Genomic DNA, 14,878 nt, shown 5'->3' with positions numbered 1-14,878 from the left:
TTCAAAATTTAATTAAACTTTAAGTTTACATATTCATGTAAATACTAAATACAAGTATATTTAATAAGATATTTTTATCAGTATAACATTTTAATATAAATATCACAAAGGTATCTTAAAAAAATTATATTTATCATAAGAAAAAATATAAGCAAATTTTCCTTATATATACTGTTATATGTAGACTTTGTTACACCAGTTTTTCCTCTCTTAATTTTTTTACACCAAGAGAATAAATTTCTCTTTATGGTCATAATAAGCCTTAAATGTTGGCCCAAACCTCCAAATTGTTAGGTCTTTCCTCTTAAGTTTTATCTAACTCTAATAATAACTAATAAATTATATTATAGGTTGAATAGGGAATAGTATTAGAGTTTATAATAATACTAATAATAATTATTATTATTGAGTGTATGAGAAGTAAACATTCCTTTCACTTGAAGTTCAATTAAAGTTAAACAATGTTTTTAATATGTTTTATGATAAGAAAAATAAATACTTGTTTAGTAGGACAGACACAAAATCAGAAAAAATAATCAACATTGCTTAAAAAAACTCCATCCATTGTAATTAGATTACTAAAACAGTTACAAATTAATAACTAAATAATGAAATGTAACATTTTTATTCTCAAGTAATTTTACATAATCAAATTGTATTATTTAACATTGCCTTTTTCCTAAAATTTTATTAGCTTAATGCAATAAAAGAAATTTGAAAATAAAAGTTAAACTAAACCTATTAATAATAATTTAAGACACATAATTATTTTTTTAGTTTTTCAAACTAAACAGTTTGTAGCTGATGTTGATCAATGGTAATTCATACACCAGTTGTTGATGTTCTCCATCATACAATATAAAAAAAAAATTGTTTATAGCATTCAAAATTTTGTGAGTAAAATATTTAAATACATGAAGCTCACCAACAATAGTTAGTTTGACTAAAATTAATTTTAATATTTTTAAACTTGCTTATATTTTGTGCATAATGAGTTGCCCCTAATTGCACCTATGGTTAAAAAGTCATATTTACTTTTCCACTACACTTATTTCTACTTAATTCTCCTAAATAAAAAAAGGAAATTACAATAACTTTAATATACTTATTTTAAATATATTAGTGAAAACAGGTGTGTTAACCGATAATAAAAAATAATTAAATTATTATAATTTTTATTATTATTAAAAGTATATTTTTTTCTTATTTTATTGTGAATATTTTTATTTATTTTATATATAATTTTTTAATTAAAAATAATTAAATTTAAAAATGTGATCAAATGAAAAAAAGGAAACAACTAATTTTTTAAAAAAAGTCAGTAAAATTAATAAAATAATTATTTTAATTTAAAAAGTAAAATTGAAAAACAAAAAAAAAAACATTATATATATATATATATATATATATATATATATATATATATATATATATATATAACTCTATTCATTGATTAAAAATCCTTGTAGATACAAAATTTAAAAGTAATTATTAGAATAGTGAACTATAACACTGTGTAGGAGAAGCTATTGTCAAATGATGGCTTAAGAAAATGCTATATTATTAATATAATTCAGTTACATTCATTTTTTTTATTATAATAAACACTTATCATTGAGTTAAATAAAATAAAATAAAATAAACACTTGTCACTGAGTAAAGTAAAATAAAATAAACACCATAAGGATAAAAAGAGATTCATCTATAGAGAAGCACGTGCACTTTTTTTTTTTGTTGCTTAAGATACAAAAGAGCCAATTGCATTTAGGAATTATAAGCCAAAAGATGTTTTCATTTTGGCGCATAAGATTCAGTGGAACTAATGTGAATTTTCCATTTCTAATGCAGTGGCAGTTGCCAAAGGGAAACTGAAACAGAGTCTTTCGGTCTAAGGAACCAAAACAGCACTCTTCAAATTCAAACAAACAAAACCAAAAACATAACAAAACGGTTTTCTCAGATCCAGAGCCGAACTTCCATTCTCTGAAAAAATGAATGAGTTCGTAGAAAACTTGCCGCCAATGGATCTGATGCGTTCGGAGAAGATGACCTTCGTTCAGCTCATCATCCCCGCAGAGTCCTCCCACCGCGCCATCACCTATTTAGGCGAACTCGGCCTCATCCAATTCCGAGACGTAAATCTCTCTGAGATCCAACATTCCTTCATTTCTTTCAATTTTTTATTCTCTCATTTTGTGCGCTTGTTTTTTGTTATGCGGAAATATGTTTCTCTGCATTAGTTTGGTGTTTGTGAGTTCATGAAGGTTTGGCGTTCTATTTAGCGTTTTCCGTTAACGCACTGCATTGTTTTCGTGTGTTGAGTTTTTGGAATCTGGAGCTACTGAGCAGATTTGTTTGAAAGCTTTGTTCTCTTTTTATTTGTTTTGTGGTTGATTTGGATATGGATGCATGCACAAATAGTTTAGATGAAATATGATTTAACATTGAAGAATAGATTTTGTATTTTGTCGAATCAAATTATGATTTGAGAGATTGGTTGATGAAAATTTAGTTGCATTGTTAGTTATGTTCAATTTTGTGTTTAAAACTTAGGCATCTATGATCGGGCTCCTCTAAGGATAAGTTGAGTCACCGAAGTAACGGAAAATAGTAATAGACGCGGGACTTAAAATTTTCTATTGCCTGTCTTGTATTGGTACTGATGATGGTTTGTTTTGAGTTCTTCCTTCCAAATAAGATTGCCGTCGCAGTCTTGTATTGTTCTGCCCTGCATATAAATTTATGTTCAAGGCTAAATTTAGAAACTTGATTTTTGGTTTCGTTTTTTACTTTTTCCTCCACTAACGTGAATGGTAAATTCTATTAATGAATGTTTCATTATGTCCGTAGTAGTGTTAGATAACTATAAACGGGTGATCTAGTGCACGAGGCTCTCACCTATTAGGGTTTGGGGTATGTGCAGGAAGATCATAAACTGAGAGGCTAATCCCGTGATCTTCAAGTCACAGGCAAAAATCTTACTGTTGCACAGAGGCTTACTCTTTTGTTAAAGGGCCATACTGTTTAAAATTGTTATTCATTACTATTTGAAGTATTTTTTTTGTATAAGAAGGGCTCTCCTTAGAAGTTGTTTCTTTATGTGTGATCCTATGAGCAAAAATTGGTGGCGAACCATGGGAGAATCTACGTATGCGTAGAGAATTGTTGCTCTTTCAGGTCAAGAGTCCTGGTGGGTCTGAGTATTTCTGGATATGTGAAAACTTTGATATTAACTTTCAAATATGGTCTATTTTCACATGCATTTTTGTATGGACAAACTAAAAGTGGTGAAGTTATTTAAATTTTCAATTATGTATCTTCTTCGCAATATCATATATTCCTCTATCCTATTACAAATGATATTTTGGATAGAAACTTTCAGATGTTGTGCTAGGAAATCTTCAAAGTTGATTTTACTTTTTACTTTGCTGCCATGTATTCTAAAATTTCAGTTTTAGAATTCTTCTGATATTAATCATTGCATTTCTTATGGATTTTGTTTTCTCATTTGTAGTTAAATGCCGAAAAAAGCCCCTTCCAGAGAACATTTGTTAACCAGGTAGTCTACACTGCTAATTATTAGAAATCCCATTGCATGTTGAATTCCCTTAATTTTGTCAACTTTTGGAGTGGTAACTCATTAGTATAATTTTTTGAGGTTAGGACTTTGTCTGCAGTTCGGTTATGAGGTTCTCCTACGGGACTTGATATTATGACGCTATGCTTTCCATTTTCTAGTTAGGAAAGAAAGGAAATGTCTTCTAATTCCCTAGTTTATTTCATGTTAATCAGAGTATTATTTCCAAAATATCCAGATTTCATATTAAAATAAGGTAGAAACTTGGTCAAACTTTAGGAAATAATTTATTTTTTGTTTTCCCTTTATTTTTCTAGAACTAAACTGAATTTTTGGCTTATAAAATATTGTCATTGTTTAAATTATTGGGATTAGGATAGAGCATATGAAAAGAGATATAAAAGAGAGTACGGAGTATGTTCTCCAATGTATATTGATGTGATATGCGACTCAAAAGACAAGGTAATAATCTTTATATGCTATCCTTATAAATACTGAAACAGATAATGAAATATGGAACCATTGTAAGAGATCATCAATGATATTTTAAAATATTCGGAGGTCTTTAAAAGGATATTATGAGATTTGTAGATATTCTGACAGACAGATTAGCTTTTCATGGATTCTTTGAATATTGGTATCTGTCTCCAGGGTCGGATTGTTGTAATATTCTCCAAATATATATTTTTTATTTACCAATATTAGCTGCATTTTGCTTGACAGGTAAAGCGATGTGCAGAAATGTCAAGAAAGCTACGATTCTTCAAGGATCAAATCAATAAAGCTGGTCTAGTGGCTTCTCCTTCGGTCTTGCAATCAGATATTCACCTGGAGGATTTAGAGGTCCTTCTCTATTTCACTGGTTTTCCTCCATCGAATGTGATCACTGTCTGTAGGGTGTTCTCATCTGGTTGCCATCAAAAACATGATAAAACCTAAGTTGGTTGTCTTAAGTTTTAAAACTTTTGGTGGGTGGTTATCACATATCACTATTGAATCTGACACTGTGAGTGCTGTTGGATTTCTCTTTAAACAGATACAACTTGCTGAGCATGAACATGAGCTAATTGAAATGAACTCTAACAGTGAGAAACTTCGGCAATCATATAATGAACTGCTGGAGTTCAAGATTGTATTAGAAAAGGTATGATATATATTTCTGTAAGCACATTCTCTTTTAAAGTACGGGAAGTTTTGATACACTAATTGTGATTTTTTGTTACAAAGTTTTTCCTGCTTGAATGTAACAAAAAACTAGTTGTTGGAGATATTTTTTACCGATAGGCTTTTCTATTGTACTTCTGATTTTAATGTATTCGGTCAAATGTACCTTATATTTTACTCTGAACTATGGATGTAATTCTGTTCTTTTTATTAGTGAATACTTCCTACTACTCTCTCATTTATGTAAGATATATAATACCGCGCACACGTTTCAGGCATGTAGTTTTCTTGTTTCAAGCCATGGTGCTGTCATTTCAGAAGAGCGAGAATTGGAGGAGAATGTTTTCTCAAAGGGAAACTATGTCGAGACGCCATTTTTATATCAACAGGTTCCTTGTAACATGTCTTATTACTGTGGATATCTTTCTACTCTATAAAGTGTAAATTCTGTTACTAGTTCTTTTTTTTTTTTCAGTTTATCTTGTGATGTAAGTGAGTTATAAATGGTTTATTTTACAGGAAATGACACCTGCACCGTCAGATCAATCTGGTTTAAGATTTATCAGTGGGATAATTTGTAAATCCAAGGTTCTTAGATTTGAAAGGATGTTGTTTCGAGCTACGAGAGGGAATATGCTTTTCAATCAGGCACCAGCTGATGAACAAATCATAGATCCTATTTCATATGAGATGGTTATCTTTCTTATTGATTTAAAGAATATTTATCATTAGGCTGTAGTTTTGTTAATCTGTACTTAACATTTTATTACTTTCACCAATCCCTTGGTTAGTTTTTTTTATTTCCTAATAATTTATTATCAGCCCTCCTGATGACTAGACTGTTTCCTGTTCTTTTCAGGTTGAGAAAATTGTCTTTGTTGTGTTCTTCTCTGGGGAGCAAGCAAGAACAAAGATCCTGAAAATTTGTGAAGCATTTGGTGCAAATTGTTACCCTGTCCCTGAAGATATAAGTAAGCAGAGGCAAATAACATCAGAGGTATGTATGCCCAGATTAAGAACATTTTTTCCTCTTTGAACTATTCTTACTTACTATCGCAGCATAGGAGCCAGGTGTACTCTAGTTTGTAGACAAAACTTAACTTTTTGCTGTTACAGTTTCTGTGGGGGAAAATTGTCTGAAATTCAACATTATAATATTGTTCGGATCCCACATCAACTACAGATGTATCGTATATTATGACTAATGTAGTCCTTATAAGGCTTAGATACTCCTTACCATATAAGCCAATTTTTTGAGTGTTGAGTTAAGCCCTAATTACAAATTCTGAAATTGTATTTGAGTCTATCTTAGATTCGTTACATTCACTCATGTTTGTCTGCAATAGATTTTTATTCCTAGGCATGAGGAAATGTTGTTACTGGGTGACCCATGTTTGTCCATGGTTTTGATATAAAGTTTTGGGCATGAGGGGATGTGTTTAAATCTTTCATTAAACCAGAGATATGACTATTGTAGTTCTTAACCTTGGGCGGTTTCTCCTTACAAAATGGTTTTGTGGATAAAGATAGCCTATAAGCCAAATTTCTATGAAAAAATATCAAACTTTATCCTAATATCTATCTAGAGAACTTGTTTCCCAATCCAAGAGGCTTTGTGTTACGTGACCGAGTAGGAGACGTAACGAAATCAACATCTCACACACTCAAAACAAACAAAAGAATAATAAAAGAATGGAATAGAACGAATTGATATCTTTTATTGATGGTAATATCTAGGTAAACACAAGTAAACAATAATTGGGAGCATAACCTCCTTCAGTCATCCAATAACTGGGAGCATAACCTCCGCCAGTTATCTTGGAGCATAACCTCCTTTACAAAACTCACAAATCAAAAGCATATCCTTAACCCTAGACTCTAACTTTATTTATACTAATTATTTTTCGTCCATCTCTCACTAAATATTTCCCTAGGATATATTTGCATTTAATATAAATATCCTTATATATAAATATCTTCCCATATATTATCCTAGCATATATCCTTAATTATAAATATCTTATATTGAATATTTTTCTAGAATATATATTTATTTACTCTAATTAACTTATATTATATTTATTTACTCTAATTAACTTATACTGAATATCTTATATTGAATGTTTCCTTGGAATATATATTTATTTACTCTAATTAACCTATACTATATTTATTTACTTTAATTAACTTATACCGAATATACTCCCACCTTATACCCTAACACTTTGTTTTGGCAAGGTAGTTAAAATTGAGATTATGGTTAGAATTGTGAAGGGTTTACAAAATCAAATTGTGTGATCATAACACGAATAGTAGATTTTTCTTCATACAGAAATATGACACACACACACACACACATATATATATATATATATACACACACACAACCTACACAGAACCAATGCAAGTTATATGAAGAGAAGAGATGTTTGTAAGTTACAAGTGCTTAATTGGGTTTTGTTTTATTTGAAACCCATTCTCCACCAAGAAAGTGAATGGGGCAATAAAAAATACCCTTAATTTTTAATTGGGTTCGGATTTTTTTTAATTGAAACCCCTATTCACTAAGGAAGTGAACAGGTGTTGTGGCTGCAAAAAAACGTGAATTCTAATTGCATTAACTGTTAATTGGGTGTTTTTGCTGCTAACAACACAAATAACAGGGTGAAATTTTAATCATATTAACTTTTAATTAGTTTTAGGTTTTAATTGAACCAAATCCATTCACCTTAGATGGTGAACAGGCAGTACAATGAAACAATATAGGAGAAATGTTTATTTACATAATTTCACGATTTTGTTTGACAATCCGTTCGATTTTGCTGTGCCATGGTCATGCGTGATATTTGAATCGGAAATACTATGCAAAATCATGGATAGTACAATTTTACAAGTTAAATCTCGATTTTAACTACATAGTCTTTTGGTGCTCTTTAATACTTCCATTCTTTAAATGAAAACCTTAGTGCCTTGTCCTTCAGGTTCTTAATGTTCCTTTATAGAATTAAAAGTTATTATTGTTGACTGAAGAATGGGAAGTAGGAAACTGTTCAAATTATTGGGTTTAGGTGTAGGAAGAAGAGAAAAAGAGAGTAAATAATGTGAAATTGATGGATTTGATGTGATACTATTGATAAAACGTTAACCCAATTTAGTTATTACTAGATTTCATTTACTAATTAAATAAAGAAAGAAATTATGAAACATAAGAAGTTTGGAAATCATTGTTAAGAGATATGTAAAACACTCCAAATTAGTTTGAGATATAATAGTGATATTATTAGATATTTTTCGATATTCTAACTCTGCTCTTCGAGCATAAGTATATCGAACTTGAAGGTTCTTACAATTAAAGTCACCATTGAGACTAAAGGAGAGGTATAACAATGTAGACAGCAGGTCAACAATGTCTACAAATAGAGCCATACTATGTTTTGGACTAGAGTTTGGGGCAAAAGGTAGGCATCAAATTGCACTTGGAACAAATGTAGGGGCTATAATGCTGGGGACAAATATGTGGTTGATGTGAGATACAGTTAAAATAAGTCGATATTGGACTGATCATGGGAGAAATGTCACCATTGGTATAATCATTAATGGACTGTTGGACATTATCAATAGGAAAAAAAGGTAACTTTACATTGAGAATAATAACGCTGAAAAAAGATGCACTTAAACCAAGAAAAATAGTCAAGTGTGTATAGAGATAGCAGTAGAACATGGCAGGAGATATGACAAATTGAAAGAAGAAAACAATCGTGGAAATAAAGTGGAGCTCAATATTTAAGGAAATGCAGGAGCTGAACAGTGTGTCATTGTGAAATTACTCCTTCAGTATCATGTTTAGATAGTGTTAAAAAGGAAGGGTGAAAATGGAGATTGAATAATCTGAATTTAATATTGTGATAGACAAAGCAGTGAAAAATATTAACATGAATGCTATACTCCTTAGTTTAATTGAATAAAGAATCAATATATAAGAGATATATAAGATATTATGAGAGGGACCTCGGTATTATTGGATGCCTAAGTCCAACATCAAGTCGTAGAAGTATTTCAGTTTTTGGTTTTCTAATCATATTCTAAACTATTATAAGATGCACTAGAGATACCAAGGATATTTTTTTAGATGTTATAATAGAGATTCTATGATTCTAATAGAAAATATAGTTTATGGTTACAGGTATCGGCACGCCTTGCAGACTTAGAGGCAACTCTGGAAGCTGGAATTAGGCATCGGAACAAGGCTCTAGCTTCTGTAGGAGGCCCTTTAACAATATGGATGGACATGGTAAGAATTAGCTTCTGAATACATTTTTGTTCCTTGTGATGTATCTGCAAGGCATTACTAATACCTTATCAGCCTTTGCAAGGGATGGACATTTATTATGAACCAACAATTCTCATTCTTATCATCTTGTGCTAGGTAAGAAGAGAGAAGTCTGTGTATGATACACTGAACATGTTAAACTTTGATGTCACCAAAAAATGTCTTGTTGGAGAGGGCTGGTGCCCTGTATTTGCAAAAACACAGGTATCCCCCTCCCTCAATTTTGTTGGATCCTTACCAATTTCTTTGCGCTTTGATTTTTGAGGAGTTGAAAACATCTTTTATTTATATTATCTATTAAAGAGATTACATCTTTCAATTTTCCAGATTCAGGAGGCACTGCAACGTGCAACTTTTGACAGCAATTCTGAGGTTGGCATAATCTTTCATTCAATGGATGCTCTGGAATCACCACCTACATATTTTAGGACCAACATTTTCACAGGTCCATATCAGGAAATTGTTGATGCATATGGGTGAGACTAATATTTATTATGTTTATTAGTGGCAACACAATATGTTAATGTATTGAATCAAATTACTTTCTTTGAAGTGATAAATGATGGCAATGTCTCATGTAAATAGATCGATCAATGTCTTATTAATGTACCAAGATTTGGATAAAGTCAGTTTAGTATGGAACCCTTATTTTGCAATTTTTCTGTAAAAACTGAAAGATTCCTAGTCCTAATGATCCCTTGTACTTGGCAGTGTTGCAAGATATCAAGAAGCAAATCCTGCAGTTTATACAGTTATTACATTCCCTTTTCTTTTTGCGGTGATGTTTGGCGACTGGGGTCATGGAATTTGCCTGTTGCTGGGAGCATTGGTTCTTATAGCACGTGAGAGCAAGCTCAGCACCCAGGTTATTTCATTCTAACTTTGGCATAAATAAAGTTGCAAGGGGAGGATTGTGCCAAAAACTGAGTGTGACATCTGTTAATCTTTGTGAAAAAAATTAAATTGGGTTATATCAAATTTGATCAATAGTATTGTCAATTTGATTATAGTAGGATCCTCACTGTCCAATGTTTTCTAGATGGTAAACTCCACAATAATTAAGTTACCTTCTTTTTTATGATTATTTTGATTTTATGGCCTTAAGTATCTTGAAACGAAGTATGGTAATAATTAAAGGAGTTGCACAATTTCCTTTACTTTTGTTCTGCTCTTGGAACTGAAATTAAAGTGCATAACAGCTCTTCGATTTGATTTCTTCCAGCGCCTTGGAAGCTTTATGGAGATGCTATTTGGTGGGCGCTATGTGCTACTTTTGATGTCTCTATTTTCTATTTATTGTGGGTTAATATACAATGAATTCTTCTCTGTTCCTTATCACATATTTGGTGCCTCTGCTTACAAATGCCGAGATAATACATGCAGGTGTCTTTTATTTCTCACTTTCCATTGCCAGTTTCAATTCTCTCTTTTTTTGGGTGCCAAAATGTGGATCCACAATGCATTTGTTGCTGGTGTTTTAGGTTGCCTTTTTTTCTTAAAAAAAAACAAACTAAAACTTATAATCAATCGTTCAATTCTTGGTAATGACTCCATGGTTACGAAGATTCTATTTTTTTTTTAATTTACAAATGTTGGTTCAAATCTTTCCGCTACTCTTAAGTTATGCACGTACATCCTAGTTCTAAGATATTATCTCCAAATCTACATCATGACTGATATTATGACTCTTAAGTTGGAAAACCAAGTTCCTAAATTGATTCTCATTTTACTTAAAAATGTTTCCTTCAAATTTGCATCATTAGGAATAATTTGTTTTATATCACTTCTACAGTTGCCCTCTTTAGTTATGCTCTTGGTCACTCCGTCCTCCTTCAAAAGTTTATATTGTTAGAGCTTGCAAAATATTGCTAAGTTGTTTTCTAAGAAGGCTTTTACGTGATGTGTATTTTTTCATCACTTTCCATCCCAGGGATGCACATACTACTGGCTTAGTAAAATATCGAGAACCATATCCATTTGGTGTGGATCCCAGCTGGCGGGGAAGTCGATCAGAATTGCCTTTTCTAAACTCTCTCAAGATGAAGATGTCCATTCTGTTTGGTGTGGTGCACATGAACTTGGGAATTATATTAAGTTATTTCAATGCTCATTTCTTTGGCAGCTCACTGGATATAAGGTGCACACTTTTCTTCTATCTTCTTCCCACAGTTAATGTTTTCTCTTTCCTTTGAGTATAATGCTGTAATATACTCTTTTTGATGTTTTTAGGTACCAGTTTGTGCCCCAGATGATTTTCCTTAATTGTTTATTTGGATATCTATCCCTTCTCATCATTGTTAAGTGGTGCACTGGCTCTCAGGCAGATCTTTATCATGTAATGATTTACATGTTTTTAAGCCCTTTCGACAATCTTGGTGAGAATCAATTGTTCTGGGGTCAAAGACCACTTCAAGTATGATTCATTTCTTTGCTTCTTCGTTGCTTAATAATTGTTCCTTTCCTATTTTACGTCATTCTGAGTTACTGTGCATGATATGCAGGTTGTGTTGTTGCTTTTGTCTGTAATTGCAGTTCCGTGGATGCTCTTTCCAAAACCTTTTATGTTAAAGAAGCTTCATAATGAGGTGCCAATTTCTTAGGTTATCAAGTTAATTCTCTCTGAGGTCCATGATAAGATCATTTTTCTAAAGACTAAATATGCAAGTTTCAAATCACTTACCCTCTAATGGCTATACAGACAATTTTTAGCTACACAGTTGCCCCAATCCTATACTTCTGTTAGCAGCTACTTATTAAAGAAGTGCTAGGAGTTTATAAAGATTACTAATCTTTTACCTTTATGATAATCTAGAGATTTCAAGGACGCACTTATGGTGTGCTTAATTCCTCTGAGGTTGATCTTGAGTTGGAACCAGGTTCTGCCAGGCAACGTGACGATGACTTCAATTTCACAGAAGTCTTCGTTCACCAAATGATTCACTCCATTGAGTTTGTCCTAGGTTCAGTTTCAAATACGGCCTCATATCTACGACTTTGGGCATTAAGGTTTGGTCAGCTATGTTTGACTCATTGTCTTGGGTCCTTATTTTATCAAAAGTATTCATCCTTGGTTGATATTTTTTTACCAAAATGCAGCTTGGCTCACTCAGAACTTTCTACTGTTTTTTATGAGAAAGTCCTGCTACTTGCTTGGGGGTGAGTTTGATTCATAATATTTCGTTAATATGACATACTATTTCCTTTATTATTTTTGGATCCCCTTCCCCAACCAATGGGCATCCTGTTACAGACAAAATTATAATTTCTAATTAAAGTTGTCTGAATGGTTACAATGAAAAGCAAATAAAGGAAGGTTTCATAGTCCACAAAACCAAACTTGACCTTTTGAGCCGAGAAGACTCAAAGTACAACACCGGGAAGATGTAATATTTTTTGGTGTGAACACAGAGGAAGGGTGCCTGCAATAAATTGCATCATTTATATTTATCAAAAAATTGTTTGATTTTGTTATTTTGAACTACTGTTTTATGTTTGATCTATGATGGCAATAGCATGCATTAGTTTTGATGTATTTTTTTGATAGTGTGCAAGTAAAATCTACAGATTTTGTTAGAAGTTTCACATCAACTAGAGATAAAATTAATTCATAATATAAGTGAATGCAAACCTCATTTTATAAATCACTTTTGTAGAGTTGAATTAGGTTTAAAAATGTACTTCTTATCAGTTTTTAATTATTATTCCTAGATTGAGATCACGGTATGGAATGAGCAGCATTGTTGCATTGGTGACACGGATAAGTCAGTAAGGTATTTTAATGGTGCAGAGTAATTTTGAACAGATCATGTGCATATGGCTGACATAATTATTTTAATTAAACCAGTAGAGCCTTCTGTGTAATGTATTTTGCACGAGCCATTAGCAAATTTAGATTAGCTTGACGTCTGTGATAAGTTTGCATTCCCTTTTCGGCCTTTATCGTTTTTAGTATCAGTTTTTAATATTCGACTGTTGATATCATCGCTGGTTGCAATTATAACAGGTATGACAATCTTATCATTCGGTTGCTCGGACTAGCTGTCTTTTCCTTTGCAACTGCCTTTATACTATTAATGATGGAGAGTCTCAGTGCTTTTCTTCACGCGTTGCGTCTTCACTGGGTGGAATTTCAGAATAAATTTTACCATGGCGATGGATGCAAGTTCAAGCCTTTTTCCTTTGCTTCCTTAACAGAGGATGAAAGTTGATCCATTCTTGTCTGTCTTGGAACACTGTTGGCAAATATGTGCAAAAAGCATATATACAAAAGTAGAAGAAGGAACACAATTAGAAATTGTGGGATCCTATTTAGTGGCGATAACCCAGCAACAATATTCTGGCTCATTTTCCCATGGCTATGCTGGTGTGACAGATTTAGACCAACAGTAATGAACGGCATCTGTAACAGAATATTTACTTTCTAATTTTTCTTTTTCTTTCTTAGAGTAGGAGAATGGGAAGAGATTAGGGAACGGAATGGTTAGACTAATTTTGTAAAAAGAAATCCATCATAGTTTTTCTATTGGTTATTTGGGGTTACACATACACACATAATGTAGCGCGGGCCTTCCTAGGATACAGTCATGTAGGCATTTACTCTGATTTTTTTTCTTGTAATGATTAATGATTAATCACAAGTTATAGAACCATCTATGTGATCTTGTTTGGTATCTGTGCCCTTCTCTAGCAATAAAATAAAGTGATGTTCCAAATATCCTTTTTACGGACACCTACCGACAGGTTTAATTTATTTATTCATTGTGCTTTATTTTTTTCCAAACAAAAGTATATATGCATAGTTTATTTATCACTTTTATTCACAGTTCTCTCTTGTTTGGTATTACCTGAGTAATTTCTTTAAATTGATTTATGAAAAATAGTTATTAGTTAGTTTAGTCAATTTACATTATGCAGAGAGGAAAATTGTCCACCGTAACTAAAGTATATAGCATTTTGATAATTTCTGCTGATTTGAGGTAACAGGTTGAAATAGGTGCGTTTGTGAATTAGAATTACACGAGTATTTCGAAGAACCTTTTTTTTTCTCCTTTTAAGTATGTTGAATAAATATCTTGTAAGTTATCATGGTAGTTTGAAGATTTTTAAAAGTATTTTTATTATTAAGATTTTGTAATTTAAATTCAAAAACATTATAAAATATGAAGTTATAAGATTTGAAAGGATTTTATGGATATAAATTAATTCAAAGGATTTCATTTATTTAAAAAGTAAATCAAAAGTATTTTATATTTTTACTGTAAAATGCATCTTTATGCATTATTATGTTCTAGAAAATTGCATTTTAGTTGTAGACCAATATTACGGAAAACCATCCAAGATATAAACGACATTTTAGGTCAGTAATATTTGTCGAGCATTGTTCCAAGTATATAAATCTTATTTTGCGTATAATAAAACACAAATTGTTTCAAACGATAAATAAATAAACATGAATTAACGTAAAACTAAATTGAAGACAAATATTCCATGTTGCAAGAATGTCTGTTATTTCAGTTAATAAAAGTGATACATTGGACAAAAGAAACACAAATATATAAAATAAATTAAGAAAACAAACATCCATCTACCTAATCTATCAACTCATGAATCAAACCGGTTACAAAACATCTGACTCATGAAAATGTAAGCCAATTTAAACTTACTTTTTATTAAATCCGTGGTTAGCAACCGGATTAGCTCGCTTTAACACTTCTATACGTTACAAAACACAGGTAGTTTTAAAAGATGAGGAGTGTAGGAAGTAAATATTGAGTTTCAGAAAGTAATTACCCAAACCAAACCCGTGT

General features: G+C 31.6%; 1 protein-coding gene across 3 annotated transcripts; it reads left to right on the top strand.

Annotated features, from left to right (window-relative positions):
- The first annotated feature begins 1,752 nt into the window (after window positions 1–1,752).
- On the top strand, window positions 1,753–13,797 carry LOC106756546 (V-type proton ATPase subunit a1). Of its 3 annotated transcripts, XM_022778460.1 has the most exons (19): window positions 1,753–2,135; window positions 3,515–3,559; window positions 4,301–4,420; window positions 4,614–4,721; window positions 5,017–5,130; window positions 5,261–5,434; window positions 5,601–5,738; window positions 8,925–9,032; window positions 9,168–9,275; window positions 9,399–9,547; window positions 9,783–9,936; window positions 10,294–10,454; window positions 11,002–11,208; window positions 11,301–11,484; window positions 11,573–11,656; window positions 11,884–12,077; window positions 12,168–12,227; window positions 12,780–12,841; window positions 13,075–13,184. In XM_022778460.1, exons 1-18 carry the CDS (start codon window positions 1,992–1,994, stop codon window positions 12,838–12,840), a joined length of 2,313 nt encoding a protein of 770 aa, XP_022634181.1. In that variant the 5' UTR covers window positions 1,753–1,991; the 3' UTR covers window position 12,841; window positions 13,075–13,184. The 3 variants fall into 3 exon arrangements, with proteins under 3 accessions (XP_022634181.1, XP_014494505.1, XP_022634182.1); XM_014639019.2 differs by lacking the exon at window positions 12,780–12,841 and having other exon boundaries at window positions 1,754–2,135; window positions 13,075–13,797; XM_022778461.1 differs by lacking the exons at window positions 1,753–2,135; window positions 12,780–12,841 and adding an exon at window positions 2,150–3,190 and having other exon boundaries at window positions 13,075–13,797.
- Window positions 13,798–14,878: the final 1,081 nt, after the last annotated feature.

This window comes from Vigna radiata, chromosome 2, assembly GCF_000741045.1.
Source record: "Vigna radiata var. radiata cultivar VC1973A chromosome 2, Vradiata_ver6, whole genome shotgun sequence".
Lineage (NCBI taxonomy): Eukaryota > Viridiplantae > Streptophyta > Magnoliopsida > Fabales > Fabaceae > Vigna > Vigna radiata.
The sequence above is the reverse complement of the archived record's forward strand: the minus strand, read 5'-3'. Positions and strand labels throughout refer to the sequence as shown.

Excerpts from the sequence above, each read along its gene's own strand:
- LOC106756546 (XM_014639019.2), top strand. The coding sequence starts at position 1,992 with ATGAATGAGTTCGTAGAAAACTTGCCGCCAATGGATCTGATGCGTTCG. Across the intron at positions 9,937-10,293 it reads AGAGCAAGCTCAGCACCCAG|CGCCTTGGAAGCTTTATGGA; the intron begins GTTATTTCATTC and ends GATTTCTTCCAG. Across the intron at positions 11,209-11,300 it reads GGCAGCTCACTGGATATAAG|GTACCAGTTTGTGCCCCAGA; the intron begins GTGCACACTTTT and ends TGATGTTTTTAG.